General features: G+C 39.8%; 1 protein-coding gene across 1 annotated transcript; it reads right to left on the bottom strand.

Annotated features, from left to right (window-relative positions):
- Positions 1-17,892: 17,892 nt before the first annotated feature.
- On the bottom strand, positions 17,893-20,412 carry B0H65DRAFT_261639 (pheromone receptor 1). The gene is made up of 3 exons (XM_062822626.1): positions 19,592-20,412; positions 19,010-19,535; positions 17,893-18,933 (listed from the first exon to the last, which is right to left on the bottom strand). Exons 1-3 carry the CDS (start codon positions 20,232-20,234, stop codon positions 17,898-17,900), a joined length of 2,205 nt encoding a protein of 734 aa, XP_062679447.1. The 5' UTR covers positions 20,235-20,412; the 3' UTR covers positions 17,893-17,897.
- Between the last annotated feature and the right edge of the window lie 875 nt (positions 20,413-21,287).

The following is a 21,287-nucleotide window of genomic DNA, read 5'->3' as shown; positions in this document are numbered from 1 at the left end:
GTCTTCTCTCTATAGTATATACATCTATACAGCGTTTTGCCCTCTAATCCAAGAGGTTATAAGCCCTCTACTCGCAATCGCATCGTCGTATCGCATTACTGCCGTCGCGCGTATCTAAAAATCAATTACAAAACCCCGCCCGCTAACAAATTTTATCGACCTTAGCCCACGAAACAAAAACCCCGCCCGCCGATAAATATTATCAACTTTAATTTACAATACGACTATACTTCGCTACGAAGAATAAAGATTCTTAACAATTATACAACTTCCTACCTATATACTACAGCGTCAACTAATAAAAATGCGAATTAACCCGCTAATTTAATAACTTTACTAATTAATTTTAATTACGATACGCTTATTATAAAGTATAATATAACTGCGACGTTAATTTCTCTTAAAAGTAAAACTAACTTTAATAATTAAGCTTATACTTTAAAGGTCTAATTAGCTTCCCTTAGCTTTAAACCATATATTACTACAACTATCCCTATATTTAAAATTAAAGATACTATAAAGATTAAAGACGAGAAAGCCTTAGCCAAATAGTATATAAATTGCGCTAAAGTTATAAATATTATCTATTTAATTATTAATACTAATAATATATAATCTATTCTAATAATTAATAGCTAAAATAAAGATAACAACAACCCGAAATATCTATTCGACCTAATTCGTAATAGTATTTTTAGTATTACCAACGAAGCCAAAAATAACGTTCTTAATAAATATTAAACCTTCAAACGAGCTTCCTTTACTTCCTTCGAATCTTTCCTTATACGCTACTAGGCCTTATATAAGCGCGTTAAGGATATCGGCTATATTATTAACGATAATATCGAATTAACAAACCTTTTCAACGCTATTAAATACTCCTACCCAATTAATACTAAACTATAGGCTACCAACCTAAATAAAGGATAATTTACTACTAAGAAGTTCTTAAGCTTATTATTAGCCTTGGTTAATATTAAAAAATCCTATAATAATATAGTCATTACTAAAATCGAAATAAAGACTACGAAGACCGAAAACGGTAATAAAGGAAAAGGAAATACCGGAAGGAACAGTTAAGATTTGATCCCCTACAATAAATATAATAAAAGAATTATAAAGAAATAGAAATATTTCTCTTATAATTATTATCATACCCCTAATATTCCTGACTATTAATAATATAAACCCAAAAAGGCCCCATATAATTGGAAGAATAAGAAGAAGGCTATTAAAAAGAAGAATAAGGCTATAGGTTCTAATATAATTATTATAATTACAGGCAATAACTCTAATATTTACAACCTAACTACTATTACCGTCAATTCCAACTTATTATTTAATTTAAATAGCCTATCCTTCGACAACGATTTCCTAAAGATTTTTTACTAAAGCTCCTAACGAATGACTTAGAACCAATTATTTCTAAATATATACAAAGTAGCGTTAACGTTCAATTAAATCTCGTCAAAATCCAACAAACTCCCGAAGCAACTTCAAATTTATTATATAAAAATATAATAATATTCGATAGCGGATATATATCAAACATTTTCAACAACGTTAAATAGTTTATAGAACTACACCCTTTATTAAGGTCTATAAGCTACTAGGTAGGAAATAGCTAGTATTCGAAATTATACTATATTAAAATAGTTAAATCACGACTATTAATGATATTAAGAGATTATATCCTTATTAAAATTAAAAATACAATATTCTCTCTATTAATACCGGCCAATTTTATAACGATAATAGGTCTAATTAATAGCAATATAGTATAAAATATGAAAACGAATAAACTATCTTTCAATAAGGGGAAGTATTAAAGATAATAAATATAATATTACTAAATAGATAACCTACTAATCTTACTAATTTCACTACTAGAATCGATCGATTAGAAGTACTACCATTAAATGCCAGGCCTAGCGATAGTCGGCATAATAAATTACGATATTATATACCGCCGCCTAATATATACGGGAAAAAAATAAATCTTAAAAGCCCACAAAAATACTAGAATAAAGCTAGCTAATACTAGGAATACTTAAAATAATTATAATACCTAGTTAGGAAATAAATTAATAAATATTATATATAAAGTTTCAAACCTAATAGTAATAAAGCTCTTAGAATTCGTAAAGATTAATACCTTGAATTACAATATCCTAAAATATATAGAATATAAATATATAATTCATTTTATCTATATAGTTGACAGTTTTTACTAAATTAAAATAATTAAAGAAAAGAAGGATAGTTTAATAGCTATTAAGGAATAGAAGAAACATATCGAATTACAAACAAATTTAAAAGTAAAGGTTTTAAGTTTAAATAGTAGTACAAAATTTAATTTTGATTCCAAGGACTTCCAAAACGATTCAATAATTACTTAAGGGCGCTAAAAAAGTATCGAAATTATTAAGACCCCAGTACATACTCCCTAAATAAATAAAGCGCTAGAAAGAACTAAGAGAGTAATAATAAGAAGAATAAGGGCAATAATTCTAAAATATAATATTCCTATCGAACTATAGCCTTTAATAATTAACTCGGTAATTAAAATAATAAATCTCCTCCTTACGAAATCTAATAAGGAATATATCAATCTATACACAATCTTCAATAGGGCGGCTAATATTCCAAACCCTAAACTTAATATCAAATATCTACGAACGTATTACTACATAGCGTACTATTATATTAAGAGACAAAGACGGGTATAAGGAAATAAATTTATAAAACGCGTAAAGCGAAGCTATTTAATAGGATATAGCGATTTAAATAGTAGGGTATTCTTAATCTAGGATCTAAAAACGAAATAATTTATTAAAGCTAACGCAATGAAAATTTTGAAAATATATTTAAAAGAAAATTTAAATAAAGAAGCGCTTAACTATAGTATTATCTTCTTAAACCAATCGATTAAATAAATAGAAGAAGTACTATAAAGTAAAAGAAAAGTATAAATAATAATTATTAATAGCTAACCGAAGGAACTATATTTAATAAATCAACTGAAAGAAGACCCAATACTTAAAATAATACTAAGTATTACCAAACCCGACTCTATAAAAGTAATAACTACCTTACTTATATTATTACTAAATATTACGCCAGTACTAATTTTTTAAAATTCCATTCCCCTCCCCCCCCCCCCAATATTCCAATAATACTACTTCTAAGCCCAATAAATATACCCCTAGGACTAACAAATTCATTTCTAAGACCAATAACCCCTCCTATAAGCCCGATTAATTTACCTATAGAACCGACAAGTTTACTTATAGGATTGGAGGACGAATTAATAGAAGAAAGCTCAATATTAGGAAATGAGGAAAAGAATATACCTATTCCGACAAAAAATACAATAAAACAATTATAGTAATTAATATTATAAAATATTATATAATTAATTAACTAAAACGAAAAAGAAGGAAACTTATCATTTTAATCTTTTAACAATAATAAAAATATACTAAAATTATTTAACAACGGGAATTATAATAATAAAGTAAAAAGAGACAAGGAAAAATACAAAGAGCAAAACTTACTATTTAATAAATCGTTTACAAATTTATCTTTTATTAACCTTTATAACTTTAAAAAAGAAATACCTATTCCCTCTCCTTATAACTAATTACGCTGGCAATCAACGCCTAATATTCTAATTAGGGGACTAATAATAGAGGACAATAGGAAATTCCCGAACCAAATTAAAATATCCTTAGGAATAGAAGCTATAATAACGGAACAATACTAAGTATCTTCGGAATTAGAAATCCCAACAACAGCGCCGAAGGTTTTAACGATAGAGCCGGAAACGATAGCCTCTAGTAGGCCTTGAAAACGGGCGGTACTAATATTAGTAAATATAGTTAATAAAATAAAAATAATTGATAATAATCGTACAATTTAAAAGAATAAATATAGTAATCTAATAATTCCTTCTTTCTATTTCGGTTTATACGAAAGAGGGGTATTTTAACAAAATATTGAACTATTATATTTAACAGCGGTTAAAATAATATACGACTTCGAAACTTCCCCAAATATTCCTAAAAACTATAATTGAATTAGAAAGTGACCAAATTTCGAAAAATATTAAAAACCTACTATAAAAAATTAATCTAAACCGTAAAAGATAGGGGAGTCTACAACCTAATCCTAATTACCCTAAATATAATAATTTTACCCGGAAAATAAGTTTATAATAAAAAAGAAAATTTAAAGTTAAAAACGAAGGAAGCTAGAACTAAATAGGTAATTTATAGTAACTTTAAATAAAATTCTTAGGATTCGGAAGAAATTTATACTACGGTAATTAACGCGGCAAGCGTTAAAATATTTCTAACTATTATAGTAATTTTAAATCTAGATTATTACCAATTTAATTTTAATATTACGTTCCTAAATACTTTAATTCCGTCGAACAGAAAATATTACGTCGAACAACCAATAAAATTAGAAAAGGGACTATAAGAAAAACGGAATAAACGGGTCTACCTACTTCGAAGAGCGCTATATAGCTTCAAGAGAAATCTCCTTTACTAATTTTAAATACTTTTACCTATCTTAAAAAATTTAGGTTTTAAACTAATTAATAATAATACTTATTTATTCAATAATATAAAGTTAGGAATAATACTAATACTCTATATTAATAATTTCCTTATTAAAGTACTAATAAAATCGGTTATTTTCAATATTAGAGATCAATGATTAACTTATTTTAAGTTTAAATACTTAAGAAAAATAAAGACCTTCTTAAGTTTTAATATTGTAAAGAGTAAGAAGGAACGTACAATCTTTATATCTTAAACTAAATATACAAAGTCCCTAATTAAAAAGTTTAGCTACAATAACTTTTATAAAGTTAATACGCTATAGCCTTAAAATACTAAGGTTAAAGACTATAAGACGGAAGACGAATTACTAAAATAATAATAATAGAAAAAATATATTAAAAAGACTAGCAATCTAAATTACTTATCGGTAAGTGTACGGCCGGATATTACGTTTATAGTCAATAAACTTTACGAAGTAAATACAAAATTAACAACCGGATTAATAATAGTTATAAAGTACTTCTTTCAATATTTATTAAAAATAATAAATATAGGGATAGTCTTAGGTAGGAGGATTTTACTAAGGTATATAAATTTAAAGGCATTTAAAAATACCTCTTTTACTAACGATCTAACGATTCGTTACAATACTAGCAATTACATTATCTTTCTAACTAAAGGTCCAATATTCTAAAAATTAAAAAAACAGGCCTTCGTAATAACAAGTACCATAGAAGCGGAATTTACCAACCTTATTCCAACTATAAAGTCTTTACAATAAATTGTACATATACTAGAGGAGCTAGGCTATATTCAACTACTATTAAAAGTATTATATACAGATAGTAAGAATACTCGAAATAAGGTTTTAAATCAAAAAGTACTAGGAAGGAATAGGTATATAAATATTAAATTCAAATAAATTATTAAAAACGTCGAAGCGAAGGAATTTAATATTATTCATATTAAGGGAGAGGAAATAATTATAAACAGTTTAACAAAACCGTTGAAGGCGGATAAATACAACAAATTTATTTCAATACTAGGGCTAGAAATAAAGAAAGTCCCTTAGGGTTAATAGAAGTATTCAATACTATGGATTCTTCAACACCATGGATAGTTTGTTTGTTTACTCATAATAGTCTCTAAGAATTATTTCGGACTACGGGGGCGTATTATCGGGTAGGTCCTATCCCACCTCCCTTGTCGTGTGGGTCCATGCCCTCATACCCTTTCTTATATTTTAGCCCTCCATACTTCTTTTCCCTCTTAGCTCTAGTCTTCTCTCCATAGCACACATATCTACACAGCGTTTTGCCCTCTAGTCCAAGATCCAGGGACCAGGAGAGCTTCAAAAAATATGATCGATTGGCGTGGCGCGACTAGGAATGAAATAATCAGTGTAAGCTGATCTGATCTGCCGAGGACCTCGATGGCTACCACGCCCATGTACTCCAAAGCTTGCCCATCAACACCTGGGTAGGTAATTGCTCTTCCCCTTCACCCACTTGGTGAGGATTTTCTATTGTTGATCAGGGTCAGTCAGCAGATCAGCCTACTATAGCCTTCGGTGGGTGAGGTGAGAGATATACAACCACCACAGCCGCATGCTGTGAGAGATAGAGTGGGAACACACCACGCTCTTCGCAACGTCCACCACATCACAGCAATTGTGTGTTGCGTGAAAAGTGTAAACGGGGTTTCCTCGGTCATAATAATGGGTTGTCGCAATTTCCCCCACAGTCCGAGTTCGTGTGCTACTATGTTTAGTGGGCTGTAAACGGTGGATAGTGCCTAAGTATGCTATGTAGGACCGTCCGTTTCTGGGGTCAGACGTCATTGCCCAAAACTCAACGCCGTCCGATGCTCTCCAAAGGAAACAAAACAAACTTAAAAAAGATCAGATTGAAGACAAGACGTGTACTTATTCGTGGTTCCCTATTTGTAGGTCATGCATACCCTTTGAAGAGCAAGCGCAGCGATACACGGTCCGACACGCAGCTGGACCGTTAACCGTTGACTTTTGGCCGTTGACCGTTGAGTTCCATACAGTGAGACAGTTGTGAAGAGGCTCTTCAACAAGTTGCCAAAGTGGAAATCCTTATCAAAGGCTCAACCTGTTTTCATTGCGTGCGGAAAGACGCCGCTCATCCCCGCCGTCAGCGTCGCCCGTGCTGATCGGGCTGGTTACGATATAAGGAAGGTCTAGCGTAGAAGCAAAATGGAAAAATTAAAAGTTGGGCGCGGCTTCCATTCCAGTCTCAGCTTCGGTCCCGTCGGATCAAATAACTAGCTCGGGCTTGCATTCTAGCAAATCTGTATGTAGTCTGAGACCACGTGGACACCAGACGGCATTCTCGATGGACTGGAATTGCAAAAAAAAGATACAGAGAGCGGATAGCTCATTAACTAATTTCTTTAATGAATAGCAGATCCTTTGTTACTCATGTATCTGCTTCTGTTTTTGAATTACCAAGGTGGAAGTTGCCGATGGCACTGTTGCGTAACTTGCGTAAGCAAGGAGCAGCCAAGGGCCTATGCAAGGGTTAGGGCACACTGCCCCTGGTGGCTGCTTCTACAGCGATTCAACGCGACTTCTGCCAAACTGCCGTGGTGTGGCTACGACATCGATGATTCTTCGTCATCCATTTCAAACGGCATCTTCAGTACAGAAACAAAATTCTCCATCATGTTTGACAAACCTATCGAACACGACCGGGCATCCCAATACCACGGGACCGCTTTCCGACCCGGACTGGCATCTTACGGAGTATCTTTTCTCACAGTCCGACAGTGCAGTCGACGATCACCAAACACCGCCGATCAGTGATCAGTGAATCTCCCACGAACCCTTCGCCAGCTCGCAAGAACAGGTGGACAACACTATCGCTCGCATCCATTTTCCTGCGTCATGGTGCCCACACAAACACTCGCAGACACACGTGCTGCCAATGAACGAGAAAAGCTACGTACCAGCGCACTGGAATAGAGCTTCACCAGGCACAAACCAATGCATAAGGCACGCGGCAATGTCTCACAGACACTTGGGAAGGTCCCGACTGGCTAGTTCCTAGTCCAAGAATGAGTTCGTATCGAAACTTCTACTGGTCTGTCTTCAACCAAGATATCGGCGCCCCCGTAGCGCAGTGGAACACGATATGTAGGAGCTTCGGCCTAAAATATTGCGGGACACTGCTGACGATAGCCTAGAATAGCGCGGGTTGGCACATCAGCAACGCAGATACAGTCACAGAGGCATCACGGTACTCTCCGACCCCCCTAGACCAAAAGACCGGCCATATGCGCCACGCAACAAAATCTCCTCGTTGCCATGCCGTCGCCTTTTACTACACTCGTCATCAGCAACGGACGGTTGCGTCGTCCCCTTGAGATGTTGATGTTTGGTATGGCTTGTGGTCACAAACATTCACCAGTACGGCGAAGACGCAGGATTGCATCTTTTCTTCACGAATCCCGTCTGCTTATTGGATCGCGGGAGACTGGCCGTATCAGCCGCAGCCCCTGCATGGCCGTAAACCAAGCTTGACCAGGTTTGCCAAGCCAAACCAGAAAGGGGCAAAGGCTTCCAGACGGCGGCATGGGCTTCGAGGGGCTTTTGTGGGCATCTCCAAGGCTAGCCCACAACGGTATGAGATGATTATGTCAGCCAGATTTTTTGCGAGGGTTCCCTTGCTCTCAATCTTGCCCTTGCAGGGCAGATCCATCCGTTACGAATGCCAATCCAGCAAAAGCCCACTGAAAACTTCCAGCAGAAAGTTCCACAAGAGAACTATGGAGGCGCTACTCGTTAGGGATTCAAAATCTCCCGTGACTAGTGGTGGGCACCCCTAGTCATGTTTATTGATTCGTACCGCGTTCATTAATTCGTACCGAAATAAGGAGTACATCCCGCACCAGCCAATCTGCTAGCAAATCAATATAAATCTATTTAACTGCATATTTTTTTTTTAGATATAATAACGGAATTTTAGCCTAATTTCCCGTACTACCCAACATTTTAAATATATACTACCGGTTTGCACTTTAAATCCCCCTTTTATACTCGAACTATTTAATATCAATATTATCAATTATTATACCCATCTTTACGTACAATCAATTTTAATCGACTACAAACCCTCTTAAACGCCCAATTTCGCTATTTCCTTTACTATACCTCCCCCAAACCGTAAATCCGCCAACGGTTCCTCGCGCCCTAAAACGAGGCCCCGCGAAATACCTTCTAATACAAAGGATATTATAAATGACGTATAAATATCTCTCCTATTAGAAGGGAAAGTCCAAACTACCGTACAAATTATTTTAAAATAAAGGATTTAAAACTATAGTAAACGTAACGAAGGTATTTTAAACTCTATATAAATAAATCGTTAGCTGTTATAAAGGAGTATATTTGAAAATAGAAAATAGGAAGAATAATACCCTATTAACTAAAGAAGAGGATTTAGCGTTATATACTTAAATAAATGTATAAATATTAATTAGTTAATTAATTAATTATATAATATATATTAAACTAATTAGTATAGGACTCGAGATTAATACTATACGGTTATTATTAATTGCGAATACCCTTATTAAATTTAACTGTAACGAATAGCGATAAAAATACCTTTATTCCTCGCACTTCGTTTTAATAAATACGATAGTATTTATGACAGGTAGATTTTTACAACGTATATACGAAATTAATAGTATAAATACATAAGGCATTATAAATTCGTATTAATATAGAAGATATTTTTTATCTTTACAACTGTACTATTAAGAAATACTCTATTAAATTAAATAATACATAGAATAGTAATAAATTTAATTTTAGGGTTAATGTATTAAATAAGGCTTATTACGTATAAATTTACTTTAAGATTATACAGGTCAAATTTATTAACCTTAATTAGAAAGTGTTTATTATTATACTTAAGGCTATTTTAGTATTTAATTAAAAGATCCTACCCTTTATAATATTGTCTAGTATTAATATTATATATAAATATATCGACAACTAGCTTAAAGATAGTACCGTTGTTATTATATCTCTATAAAATTATATAAATAATTAATATACCTTTAATTAATTTATGTATTAGGAGGAATATTTTCGCCCTATTAATAAGGAGGAGAACTGAATTTTAATACTAAATAACTATAGTAGTTACTATACTATCGAGTTCTATAAACTATATAGGAAGAATAATACTACATTATTCCTTTTGCTTTTATATTTAATATATTTTCTTTAACCTTTTAATTTGTGGATATTTTAAATATATAAATACTTTTATTAAATAAATATATGTAAACGGCTATCCTATAATAAGGTAGACTATACTAAATTAGATTTCATTAATAGGTTTAAAAGTATACGGGAAAAGGTAATAGAAAGGAAGAATATATTATTTATTTAGAAATAGTATAGTTTAAATCTATTCGACCCTAATTTAATATTTAATAACCTTCGTAATCCTTTTATATTAATAATTAATAACGAGCTTATTAAAGAGAAGCGAAATTATATTGCCCGCCTTATTAATAAGGTATTATCGATATTAATAAAGTATCTAAGCTAATATAGTTTCGTATCCTAAGGGAAATTCTTATACTAAGCAGCCCCCCTTCTCCTATATTAGATAGCCCCCCCTTACTAACACCGCCTTTTATACTAAAAAAACTAATTAATAAAGATTGGAGTAATATAATTACGCTAGTATTCAACCTTCCTACTATTAAAGAATATAATTACTATATTAATTAATGGCTATCGTTTATAATTAAGGGGAATTTTGCAATTTTATTAATAATTATATATATTTTTAATAAAAGGGATAAAATAAATAATACCTTTAACCTAGTAGTAATAAAGGAGGTAGAACTTAAACGCAAGCGTAAAGAGAAAGTAATTGAAAAAGCTCTATATAATTAATGTAATACTAAATGCCTACTCCGTCGTAATAGTATAGTTATTATTAATAATAGCTGATTATATATGGTAATTAATAAATACTAGTGTAAGGCTATTAATAAAAAAGAAACCGAACGTATTTATATTCGTAAGTTTCAATAAGAGTAAGCTGTACTACGTTAATAGATTAGCGGTTATATTACTATTCGTAAGGTATAAATAATAAGAGAGAAGTTATAATTACGTTTTATTAAGACTCTAAAGAAGGATATTTAAGCTTATATGATTCTATTTACTATATAATTATTTAATAGGTACTAGTTAATTAATAAATATTGTAAAGAGAGAGTTAACCGCTGGTATTATTTTTAAAAGTAAAAGGAAAAAGCTCTTAATAACGAAATTAAGTAATTAAAGAATAAACGTACTATAAAAAACATTATTCTACCTATATACTAATAACTTCCTAATAATCCTCCTAAGCTACGTACTCTATAGGTATTTAATAAAGCTAGAAGGAGGATTGCAAATAAGGCTATTAATACTTAAATATTTAATAAGGAAATTAATATAATACCGGTTACTAAAAATAAACTATCAAATGTTAAAGTTGTTAATGATAAGCCTATTAATTTACAAAAGAATCTAGATTGGTAGCATCCTAACAATAGACGTTATAAGTAGATAAATAAAGAGGATACTATATTCGAAGCACAAGCAATTAAGGCACAAACTTTGGAAGATATTGTATTTAATGTATAAGGATTGGAAAATGTAAGTAATATTCTTGAAGCTATTTAGAACTATTAATTTACTATTAACGAGGATATAGGAGAGGATAATAATAAAGAGGATAATTCAAAAGGATATGGTAATTCTAACTATGAGGAGGTTAAAGTTATATAATTATAGTTGTAAATAATTTAACATACTCGATTTAGTATATGCAAAATAATGATATTTATTACTATTGCTACATATATTGGCTACATTAGCGATATTGTATATGACTAGAAAATATAAATATATTACTAAAAAAAATATTGGCTCCGGATGAGCGACTTTTATTTGCTAGTAAAAAGGCGGGTGGAGGATGTACCCCGCTCGGTACGAATCAATGAGCGTGTACGAATTAATGAACTTAACTAGGGGTGCCCACCACTAGTCACGGGAGATTTTGAATCCCTAACGAGTAGGCGAGCCTCCAGAACCTGACGATTCTTCCATCGCGTCAACATGCTCGCATCCGTTTCCTTTCAGCCCCACAAAGTCCACCGAAGAGTGGAGAGGATGAGTAAGAAAAAAAGAGTCAGTGCACAGTTTTTGTTTTCCCACAAGTGCCGAGATCTGATAAGAAAAACAGGTACCTCACGAATGCATAATTCAGTCGCTTTTTGGATCTACGATCTTTCCACGCTTCAGTTACTCGTCGCTTCGTCCAAATTTCGCTCAGAGACCGAGAATGCCAATATATTGGCTCCAGGCTCCAGCATCCTGTACCACACTACAGATCATACTATGCGCACGTATTCCACCCTCGGCACGGGCTGTGACGAAAATTGACTACAGAAAGAGTCCAACGAGAGGATCAATGAACACACGTGGTCATTGATTCGGACAACTTGAAGAGACTAATTCGCTATGCATTCGTATGCTGTAGCACACGGAGCCCGTGCCCCGGAGCAGAATCAGTCTCGAGGCAGTTTACACCGGCACGAGCCTATTACGCACTTACTAACAGCTTCTCAAAAGTTACGCGTCTGCTTCCCACTTACATAATTCGAAGCCTAGCATTGGTTCTACAGAAGTTGAAGCGGCCAGCCGATGAGCAACTTTCAAGTATGCCCTGGCTCTGTGAAGTTACCACAGAGCTACGCTGCTTTTTCCAGTCAAGGCCGTCTGTCTGATGAGGCTGATATTGCACAGACTATACAGCAAACCCATTAGGCGTCTCTTGCGAGATTTCTATATCGATTGTGCTTTTGTTCGCTGGGTTCCAAAGAACAAAAACCTAACCAACTCGATGTGAGGATGTTGGCAACGGCAACGGTAACGTTAACGTTAACGGAGACGGGGAACATCATGAATCCCGCATGTCAACTTCTCCGCCATGGTGATGGCGTAAAAGTCAAACATCCAGAAACTCAGAGGAACCCACGTGCTGGATCCGAGGATGCAAGCATTGTAGCCCCGCGAATCCCCGGTGGGGGGTCGGTCAAAACTCCATTTTGAACCCGCGAGGCCGGCGACACCTCTCGGAAATAGTGACAAGTCGGGCATGTGCAACCGGCTCCATACCTCGGTATTCTCTCGGCGCCGTAGAAGGGCCTGAAGTTGCTACGAGCATGGCACGCCGAGCTATCTTCCTTCTTGAGGCGGATTTCACTATTCCGGTACCGTTCTTCTTGCATACCATTTAGGAATGCGTCGGATACATACATAGTATGTGACTAGGGCTTGTGTGATGCCATCTAGGTTTGATGGCGGAGGGACACCCGGCGCGATGGAAACCGAACCCCGCGCGACACCGGTTCCGGGGTTTCTAGGCCCCCCTTGCCTCACGGAGGGAGGGTCCTTGGTGTTTACCCCACAGTTTCGGCCGACTTCCATTTAGAGTGCAAGAACCGGTTTCCTGAAGCTCTCAAGGTTCTTCTTTTACTGGGTCTCTCGGGCTTCTCTGCTGCTGGCCTGCAGCGGCCCCAACGTGTCTGGTGGAACACGGAGCAACGATGTGGATGCCCCGTGCTGGCTCCGTGGTTCCTTTACCCACCGCGTGCATAGCGTGCCGGCGGCCCCTAAGAACGCGAAACATTTCCACCTCTGCCCCGACAAGCCTCTCGGAAGCTTCGTCCAAAGACGTTAGCAAAAGTGGAAAAGGGAACCGCAAAGAAACGAGAAAGGGAAGGTTCCCGACCGCGCCTAACGTAAACGCTGATCATGGCGTACTTAGGTGCATGAAAGCGTGGATGCCTGGCGTGGATTCCAGTGGTGGGTAACGGAGAAGAGACAAAGGACTTCAACAACTGTGGTTTGTCCAAAAGACAAGAAAAAAAGTTTTGCAGCATCATATCCACAAGTACAAACTCACTACAAAGGTACGTACGCTTGTCGACTCCCTCCGTTTACGTGCCGATAAGACTTCCGTTTCGCTCGTGGTGGGCAGCGTATAGGCCAGGAATCCTGAACCAGCAGTCAGTCTGCCTGTGGGGGAGCAAGGTATCCCGCAAGTCAAAGTTGAGGAGATGCGGTGTGATGGGACGAAAATTCGCGAGTCCGTGACGGAGCCTGTCCCTGCTTTTTACAGGCAACCTGCTTACAAGCTGATCCCTCCAAATCCGGCACATAGCAATCCGTACCGAACCTTACTCCGGGGCGGCATTTGACAGCTTCACTTTGTGCGACCCAATGGTCGGGCCGGCAGGTCTCTATTAGCAACACAAACGTGGTGAACCTCGGTTTTCTTATTCGCTGGGTGTTTCAATGCTTTTTCCCTCACTGTTCCAGCGGTACTGACTAGCCACTGCTATGTTAACATATGAGTTTGCGTCTCCTGGTTCCAACCAAGTGGAAGCTCTAGCTAGAGCTCTGAGCTCTGAAGCTACGGCGCTACGAGTTGTCAAATATAGTTCCTGGGCCGTGGTATGTAGCTCCAGTAGTGGAGGATTGTAACCCTCCTGGATATCTCCCTATTGGAGATCCAAGAAGCATGCCTCTACGGGAGGCTCTGTCGCTCTTCAACACGTCGCGCTGTGTTCCTCCAATGGGCAGCAACAAAGCTTACGCACGGCTCTTTTGTGCCCGCAGGTGGTTGCAGACTGCAAGCGCATGTTAGTGCCAACAGACATCAAGACAAGACAGGCAGTTTTGTCCTTTTCCTTTTCCTTTTCCTTTTCCTTTTCATCTCCTTCGTTTCTTCAGGTCTATCAGCAATTCAATATCCTTTGTTCTTCTTCCTCGTCAAGCTCCAGCACTTGAGCACAATTTTATCACCCCGTTACAACTGAAGGGACCCGATCACCCGAAGCCGCGAGCTACGCACTACACTAATCCGTTCCACTGTAGAGGTAGTTTGTACTATCTTTCATATGTGTTCTTAAAGTGGAATTGGAACAGATTGACAGTTTCTCATCCTATCTGCCCTATCTCACTATCAGGCTTCCAGCTCTACGCTAGAAGCACACAATACTGCAAGGCACCGATATGCCAAGTTTGCATCCTTTCCCGTCGAATTAACGAACCGGATAGCGTCGCCCAATGCAATTTCCTAGTGCAAGGTACAACATGTGCCTGACAGTAGTGGTACAAAGTCGCACCTAGATTTGTCGATCACTGGGGTCTAGCCATGATTTTGACAGCTGTTTGTTTTAAGACATCTCGACCACTTTCCGGAACGGGGCTCATGGGGGACACAACCTTCGAAAAGACGTTTCCGTGGTCCAACGGTCACACCGCTGCCGACAGCGTCCGGGTTGATTGTGGGTGGTGCGACAAACCCGACAGTCGCCTACGTAACCGACGCGAGTCTAGTATGGGTTCGTTGATTGCTATCTCGAAATCTCGATGACAAAATCCCCTAGCTGACGAAGGCAGCGACTGGGTCAAGGTATGTACAAGTGAGACATAAGGCCGTGCGTGGGTCCTTGTCCTCCGTTCGGGCCGTTCTGTGGCATTGTCTACTCGTCAGGGCAGAGAAACCCAGCCTTAGGAGCTATGGACCAGGTAACCAGAACAAGGGGATTGACCGCTGCAGACCGACAGTTGCAAATAAGGAAATCCGAGCCGATTATGATGGATTACCGAAGAACTCGGTCGGTTTCCCATCTGGTTTGGTTTTCTCGTCCGAACAGGTCTTATTCTAGTCCTGACCTTCCGAGCCTCAGCTCCCTACCTAGGCTCTTAGCCTCCTGGGTTGGGCCGCACCTGGATCTGTTATGAGAAAGCTGAGCGAAGCGAAAAACAACAAACACGAGAAAGGAAAGCAAGCGACTCAGGTTCCGTTCCGATTGCCCAACAACCTCAATAGAGGCGGAAAAAGCGCTGAAAGCGACGATGAAAAGCGACGGGAGAAGGAAATACTAGGTACGGTGGGCGAATGGATGGATGTCCTTTTTCTTGTTCGGCAGTTCCCCCCATTGTTGTCGTCGTGTTCCTCTCCCCGGCCCGGGGCTCTTTTGCGGAACGCACCGGGAGTCTGTTACACCGGACGGCTTCTTTGCAGAGTCAATTGGACAATTGGTCCGTTTTGTACGCCTTACATACATGGTGGCCTCGTACCTTGTTGTTTATTCCGTTGTTTGATTTCTTTTTCTTTCTTTCCGCGCGTCAACCACTCCCGAAGTCGGGATAGATGGCAGCTGAAGTCTGTCCCCTTGAGCTCTGATTGGTCAATTGGCGCTGTTTCCGAACTTGAGGACCGGCATGCCATTTGTTTTCTTCTCATATCACCTTCGTCCTCCGTTATGTTGCCATGTTTTAGTTCATGGCGTGTGTATACGAAGATTCGGGTTAAACAAAACACTCGGAGCCTACCGTACGACCATTAACAAACAATCATTTATTAAAGCCGTCTTCAACAATATCATTAATATCCATCATATACCCTTCCCCCTCGTCCCGTCCCAAAATGTGACGCCATTCATCTGACCACCATCGCTCGGTATTCGGAAACGGCAAACCATTCTGAAATAGACGCTTTGTTTTTCCAGCGTAGTATTCTTGAACAACAACAGAAACGCTCGGGACTCAAGGAACAAGGAGTTCTAGAGTCTCAATGGGGTTGTTCGCTACCGACTAACAGAAGTGGTAGAGTAGGATTCAACAAAAATGACTTGCATACTTCTGTGTAGGTAGTATCTATACTACTTTGGGTGCATACATATGTGGAGGAGGAGGGTTACGTATGTCATGTGTTGGTGAGGTACCTACTTAGGTACCCTTTATCGGCACAGTATTTGCAATTCTGTGGAAGTTAGTGCAAGAAAGAGAGGCTCTTCTTCATTTGTGTGTGTGATTTTTCCTGACATTTCCAACTTACCTCTCTCTACTGAGGCTCTCTTGTTCGGTTCAAACCTTAGGAATTGGAATCCTGAACACACAATCCAGAAAGGGGAAATTCCAATTCGTCTTAGATGAAATGGTGTGAGAGGATTGAAGAAATGCGGGGGAAAAGTGGAAGGAAAAAAAAAGGAATGGAAAATAAGAAAAAAAAAATTTGAGTTATCGTATAACCATGAAGAACTTGTCTACGTGCGGGATCTGGTAGAAGTTGCGGCGGCCTTCAAACAATAGCAAGTAGCATTGAGACGCAGCTTGAGTGCCTATGTGGGAGTTTGAGTTCACTAGCTAAGAGACGTGAGTAGGTAGGTATTCTAGAATGGTGAATTTGCCTAAATTTTCCCACCTAGTTCTGGCACATAGATCCCGAAGATGAATCTCGCAAGAAGTTTACACGGCAGATTAAGGGGAGGGTAACGATGAATCTACCTATACTGCTCCCACAAAGTTTACCTAAGGATCATTGTCTAAGTGGTAGCTACTGCAAGACGGTGTATCTCGCGTAGAGATACCTCCCTCCGCAGTCGTGTGTCACTTCAGGGATACAATCACCATATTGAGTCAGAAACACGTTTCTTCTGATGACATGTAGAGGTTAAAGGTTATTTTACTTTTTGATAGTTTCAGTTGAGAGTTGGCCAATAAAATACGGTTGCTGTTCTGCCTGAAATATGCGGGAAAGTCTTAGTTGCGGCTCAGATAGGTAGTCAGATTTGGTTGAATATCAGCAGTTTCTAGGTAAGGTATCTTTGGGAAATGGCGATATGGTGGGACTGACTTGTGAGTGTCCGTCGAGAGGATGGATGTCTAGGTTTCTTTAAACCAAGACCGAATTTGCATTCGTCAAGTCTATATCACTGGGGTGAGGGGAAACTGGATGGTCGTGGCCACATCATTGATTGGATGTCGGACTGTTACGGGGGAGAATGGACATTTATTCCTGTTTGAATAGGTATCGTACGTCAAGCTAAGAGCAATCAAGTGAAGAGAAGTAGAATGAACAATGGAGCGGATAGACATAAGCTGGGCTAAAAGATTAAGGGCTGCCTGCTTATAGACGCAACTCAAAGAATAATTCAAAAAGGGGTATCTCCATCACGAATCTCAATAGACCGCCACCCAACCCAACCGTGTCTTCCACCCAGACACTCACCCTTCCACCTTAATAGCAATCCTTTTCGACCCTCAGTTTTTCGAATACCCCGAAGATACCTGCTATCATACAAACGCACAACCCACAAAACCCACCCCCTACTTTCCAAAACGCACCTCCAACCCCCTCACCTCTCACTCCTCTACTCCCACCCACTTCCCACTTCCCACATAACAACCATCCACCCACCACCCCCTCACTCCCTTCCACCCCGTTGATCACCATCACCATCATTACCATCATCACGTCCAAAATCACCAATGACCTCAATCTCGCTCGCTATATGCGTCTCAACCCTGACCACCCCGCCTCTCGGTGGGTGTCCTAACGCCGTCCCGATCTGTTCGCGTCCAGGCGGACTGATTCCGAGTCCCGTCAATCGATCAGAAGCGGAGGCAAAGGAAGATTGTTCACCGACAGCGACACTGTACGATGGCGGCGGTGAAAGCTGAGGTCCTGAGGTTAAGCGAGAAGAATGGGAGACGACCGGGGGATCTTGTGGGTGAGCAGCAGCATGGTGGTCCTCTTTGTGATTTTTGGCGTGATTGTTATCCTTCTGGGGCGACCACACGCGAGTGTCTACTCCTAGGGTGGTGTTGGTGTGGCTGGAAGCAAAGGGACTCCAGGGTGTTGCTGGCTTTAGTGGTACTTTCGATACACCCCATTTGGATGTGCTTTCTTGGGTCCCTGATTCTTTCTGTTTTTCTTTCTTTCTCGTCGACCGGTGTCGTTCCTCCTGTGGTGAATGTCTTGAGGAGGATGTAGGAGTTGGAAGTGGGGGAAGAGGGCAGGTGGGTGACTGCGAGGACGGCAGGATTGTTGTAGAGGAGCCGCTGAGCGCGGTGTAGCCTTGAGAGAGCCTGTTGACACTCGTCCGTTTCTGCTTTCCCTCCGTCTTCTTTTCTTGATCCACGTGCAGGGATGGTATGTAGATGGGCGACAGCGGCATTGGTAGTTTGATTGGGACATGGAAGGCATTCGGTCGGAGATACCATGGGTTGCGCGCTGGTGCGGGAGGGTCGTCTGACAGATCGGGCCAGGGATTATGGTTGGCTTTTGCTGTGGGTGAGGACTGGGTAGGGTACAAGTCCGGGAATTCTTTTCTGAGCTCATCGTATGAGGAAGATGGAATGGTATGGGAACCTTCACCCGTTGTCTGTGCAGGTGTTGATCGGTTCGTGAGAGGTATGCCCTCAGTAATAGGGAGGATAGAGAAGTCGTTTCCGCTCTGGCTGTTCATTCAATTGTACATTAGTGTCCAGATAGTCCAATGTGATGGTTATGTTGGGAAGCTTGTGAGTCTCATACCTTGTGACTGTACCCCTTTTGCTGTTCTTCGTCATGGATGACCACCACGATTTCGAACTTGTTTGCGTGCTAAGCTCAGATGGTGGTTCAGAGTCATCGGGGTCATATTCTTGATACAGCTTGGGCCAAATCTTTCCAAAGCCGAGGAAAACGAGAACCAAGCGGTACTGGTTATATGCCTCAACTGTTGTGCCGAAGGTGATGCAAATGGCCGCCGAGCTCACCACTGGAACGTAATTGGTAAGGACAGTTGCGACTTGCATTCCTTCCGTAGTTGTGAACGAGACAAAGTTGATGTTGGCGTGAATGCGATGGAGGTCGAACGGCAGCGACCACGGCCAACCATCAATGAGGTTGAAGACGAAGAAGACGCAAACGATCGGCACAACTAACACGAGAATAGAGAGAGTGAGAAAGTAGAGCTTTCTCCTCAGGCGTTTTTGTCTCGCGGTTCGTATACTATTATCACTTGGTATGACTTCGCGAGTGAGTTTCTCCAGCTGTCGATACTTGTAAAAACAAACCGCTGCGTATATTGTAAGCGATTACGCAACATGCCATGGACTTGGGTTTGTATCTTACCTGCCAAGCCTGCCGCACCAACCGTGAAGACTGGTGATGGGAGAATGAAGAAAACGAAGAAGAGGCCATTGGGGTCGAAGACGGCATTGCAACCGGCAAGGGTTGAGACGTTGTACCGTTGAGTAATGACAAAGTAAGTGAGCAAGACCTGTAGGACCGGATTGCCGAAGATGATGAGGGCCGAGATTCGATCTTTGCGTTTCTTTTCCTTGGGGCTGAGGCTGGTGACTCGCGGGTTACCGATCTTGTTGGCAAGACCGAGCATGATGTCGAAGAGAGTGGTGTGAAAGGTGGTTTCAACCGCGAAGAAGACGTAAGTATGGAAATCGCACCACCCATAGCCAGCATACCACTTCTTGACATTGTTGTCTCGCCATATGAGCGAGTTGACGACGTAAAGGAAGTTGAGCGTGACTGTTGACATGCAATGTACCGTGGCCCCAAATTCGCCGTTGATCCATAATAGCTTCGCAGGAACGAGAGGAATAAGGATTCCGAGGATTCCCAGAAAGACTCTAAAGAAGAGGTTGACTTGGAGACCAATATCGGTGTAAGGAGCGGGAGGGCCAAGTCGTTCTTCGGGTGTGGTGGTGTAGGAGGTGGTACTGTTGGCGACACTTGGCCAGGAATCTGTGTTGTTCATTTTGAAATCTCCTCCCCATAGACCCGTGACGGATGTTTGTGTATTTGTCGATGCACGAGTGATACAGAAACTTATGAAGTAGCGTAACGGGGCGGCAGATGAGGGGTGGCATCAAAGGGGCGACGACAAAGGCGAGGATGACGACGATATCAGCGTTGAAAACAGGCTACAGTGAGAGAAGAAAGTTCAAGAGAGGCATGACGCCGACGATGGCGAAGATGTAGTCGGGTCATGGCATGATTTATTGGTCTATTCAGCGATGGCGGCGTATAGAGAAGATTTTGTGAATGGGAAAGATGGGATGTCTCAATCGCGCTGGTGGAGCGAACCCAAAAGCAATAAAGTTTGGTGTAAGTGATGAATGAGTCTGCCATCCGATGTCTACTATACAGTAGTGTATTCAAATGGAGCATCCTTATTGAGGCTCTATTCAAACCCAAAAAGGGTTTAGTGCGGTCCTCAACCAAAGATGGGAAGAAAGAACGTGTAAGTTGTCGCAGACTCATTTTCCTGAATGCAAACATGGCACCGCAGTTCTTGGAAAATGGAGTGTAGTTGCCATTTGTCAATTGGATTGGCATAGTAGAAGTGGCCGAATCGTCTTGGTGTAACTGCTTTCAGTGCCGTTGAGTGTAACCCGAGATCCTCAGCATGGTTGGTGGTGGTACAAACCACGTGCTCTGCCGACCGAGAGCACGCTCGGGATTTGGCTGTTAACGCCCGGTCCCGGAAAGCTGGGTGGCTTCCGGTGGGTAACCGGTTGCCTGTTGCCGGTCTTTCAACTGGTTGCCATCGTCCTTGCCGTAGATTGTGATATGTCAACCACCAAGGGAGGCAAAGATAGTAGTAGCTGGTGATGAGTGATGTCAACAAACAGTCGAGTTGGATCCAATTTCGGAAATCGACATGAAACTTCCGAAGTTCACGTTAGAAGAAGAAATTCCCATCATTTAATAGCCATGGTTGGTGTGATGAAGAAAAGGTTGATGGGAAAATAGAAATCGCACTTTGCTGGAAGTATGTAGGTGGTTAAGTTGAAGTTTTACGGTGTTG

The sequence above is a fragment of the Neurospora tetraspora genome (assembly GCF_033439725.1).
Source record: "Neurospora tetraspora strain CBS 560.94 chromosome Unknown B0H65scaffold_6, whole genome shotgun sequence".
NCBI classification, from domain to species: domain Eukaryota; kingdom Fungi; phylum Ascomycota; class Sordariomycetes; order Sordariales; family Sordariaceae; genus Neurospora; species Neurospora tetraspora.
Note: the sequence above shows the minus strand (reverse complement) of the source record. Positions and strands in the feature narration are given on the sequence as shown.

Excerpts from the sequence above, each read along its gene's own strand:
- B0H65DRAFT_261639 (XM_062822626.1), bottom strand. The coding sequence starts at position 20,234 with ATGAACAACACAGATTCCTGGCCAAGTGTCGCCAACAGTACCACCTCC. Across the intron at positions 19,536-19,591 it reads TGGTGCGGCAGGCTTGGCAG|CGGTTTGTTTTTACAAGTAT; the intron begins GTAAGATACAAA and ends CAATATACGCAG. Across the intron at positions 18,934-19,009 it reads AAAAGGGGTACAGTCACAAG|CCAGAGCGGAAACGACTTCT; the intron begins GTATGAGACTCA and ends TTGAATGAACAG.